At 54.1% G+C, this 1,403-nt stretch overlaps 1 protein-coding gene across 5 annotated transcripts in view; it reads left to right on the forward strand.

The window, feature by feature from the left end:
- The window catches only part of KCNH6 (potassium channel, voltage gated eag related subfamily H, member 6), a 26,778-nt gene that overhangs the window by 12,763 nt on the left and 12,612 nt on the right, over positions 1 to 1,403 (forward strand). For 4 of the 5 annotated variants that reach the window (XM_011947935.1, XM_011947934.1, XM_011947936.1 and 1 more), the window contains exon 6: positions 603 to 1,002. In XM_011947935.1, coding sequence (XP_011803325.1) covers positions 603 to 1,002 — 400 coding nt within the window. The remainder of the gene's footprint in view (positions 1 to 602; positions 1,003 to 1,403) is intronic. The other variant, XM_011947938.1, reaches the window with a different exon arrangement.

The raw sequence follows: 1,403 nt of genomic DNA on the forward strand, positions 1-1,403 counted from the left end.
TGTACAGGGTCCTCAGAATTTTCAGTGGCTCCCCAAGGCCTACAGAATAGAAGCCAAGCTGGTGATGGACCCTGAAGCCCACAGGGAGCAGCCCCTGCCCGCCCTACCCTTCCCGGGCACGGCTCTCGCTGCTCCTCCATGTTCCACATGTGCACCAGGCTGCAGTGCCACACTAGGTTTCCCATGTGGGCCATGCACTTCACACCTCAATGCCACTGGTCATGCTGCTCCCTGAGCCAGGAGTGCCCTTTCCCTCTCCCTCCCGTCTGCCTGGAGCCCTAGCCTCATTTCTCCAGGCTCACCTCATGCGTCACCTCATCCATGAAGCTTCCCCTGACCTGCCTCTGCAGACTTGACCTCCTCTTCCTCTGTGCTCCCACTGGACTTCTGTCCTAGCAACCAGAACACTATTTTGAGCTTTAGGCTGAGATCCTTAACGTCCCATACCGTGCCACACTGCCAAGTGCGTGGCCCGGAGCAGGTTCTCCATAAAGGTTTGTTGAATGACTATGTAGTTGTATGCATGAGTGAACAAAAGCAGGCCTCAGTGCACCCATCCAAGAGCTGACTGCAGCCCTGTTACCATTTCCCTACCCCTCCAGACCACAACCCTGATCGGGCTATTGAAGACAGCGCGGCTGCTGCGGCTGGTGCGCGTGGCACGGAAGTTGGACCGCTACTCTGAGTATGGGGCGGCTGTGCTCTTCTTGCTCATGTGCACCTTTGCGCTCATTGCACACTGGCTGGCCTGCATCTGGTACGCCATCGGCAATGTGGAGCGGCCCTACCTGGAACACAAGATCGGCTGGCTGGACAGCCTGGGTGTGCAGCTTGGCAAGCGCTACAATGGCAGCGACCCAGCCTCGGGCCCCTCAGTGCAGGACAAGTATGTCACAGCCCTCTACTTCACCTTCAGCAGCCTTACCAGCGTGGGCTTCGGCAATGTCTCACCCAATACCAACTCCGAGAAGGTCTTCTCCATCTGCGTCATGCTCATTGGCTGTGAGTGAGATCTCATGCCATGGCCTAACTTCATGCTCTGGTCTTACCTGTGAAATTTTATTTGTAGTTTTGTACTGAGATAGAACATAACACATAGCAACAATTCATGCAGTACACTGATCCTAAGTGTGCAGCACAATGAATTTTTGCTGCCGTGTGCACCAATTGTACACAAAATGTAACACCCACACAGTCTATGCTATCTGCCAGGCACCAAGACAGGCTACATAATTTGCAGGGCCCAGAGCAAAATGAAAATGTAGGGACCCTTGTTTAAAAATTATTAAGAATCGGCCAGGTGTGGTGGCTCATGCCTGTAATCCCAGCACTTTGGGAGGCCGAGGTGGGCAGATTATGAGGTCAGGAGTTTGAGACCAGCCTGACCAACATGGTGAAACCCC

This window comes from Colobus angolensis, unplaced genomic scaffold, assembly GCF_000951035.1.
Source record: "Colobus angolensis palliatus isolate OR3802 unplaced genomic scaffold, Cang.pa_1.0 Scaffold271, whole genome shotgun sequence".
NCBI lineage: Eukaryota > Metazoa > Chordata > Mammalia > Primates > Cercopithecidae > Colobus > Colobus angolensis.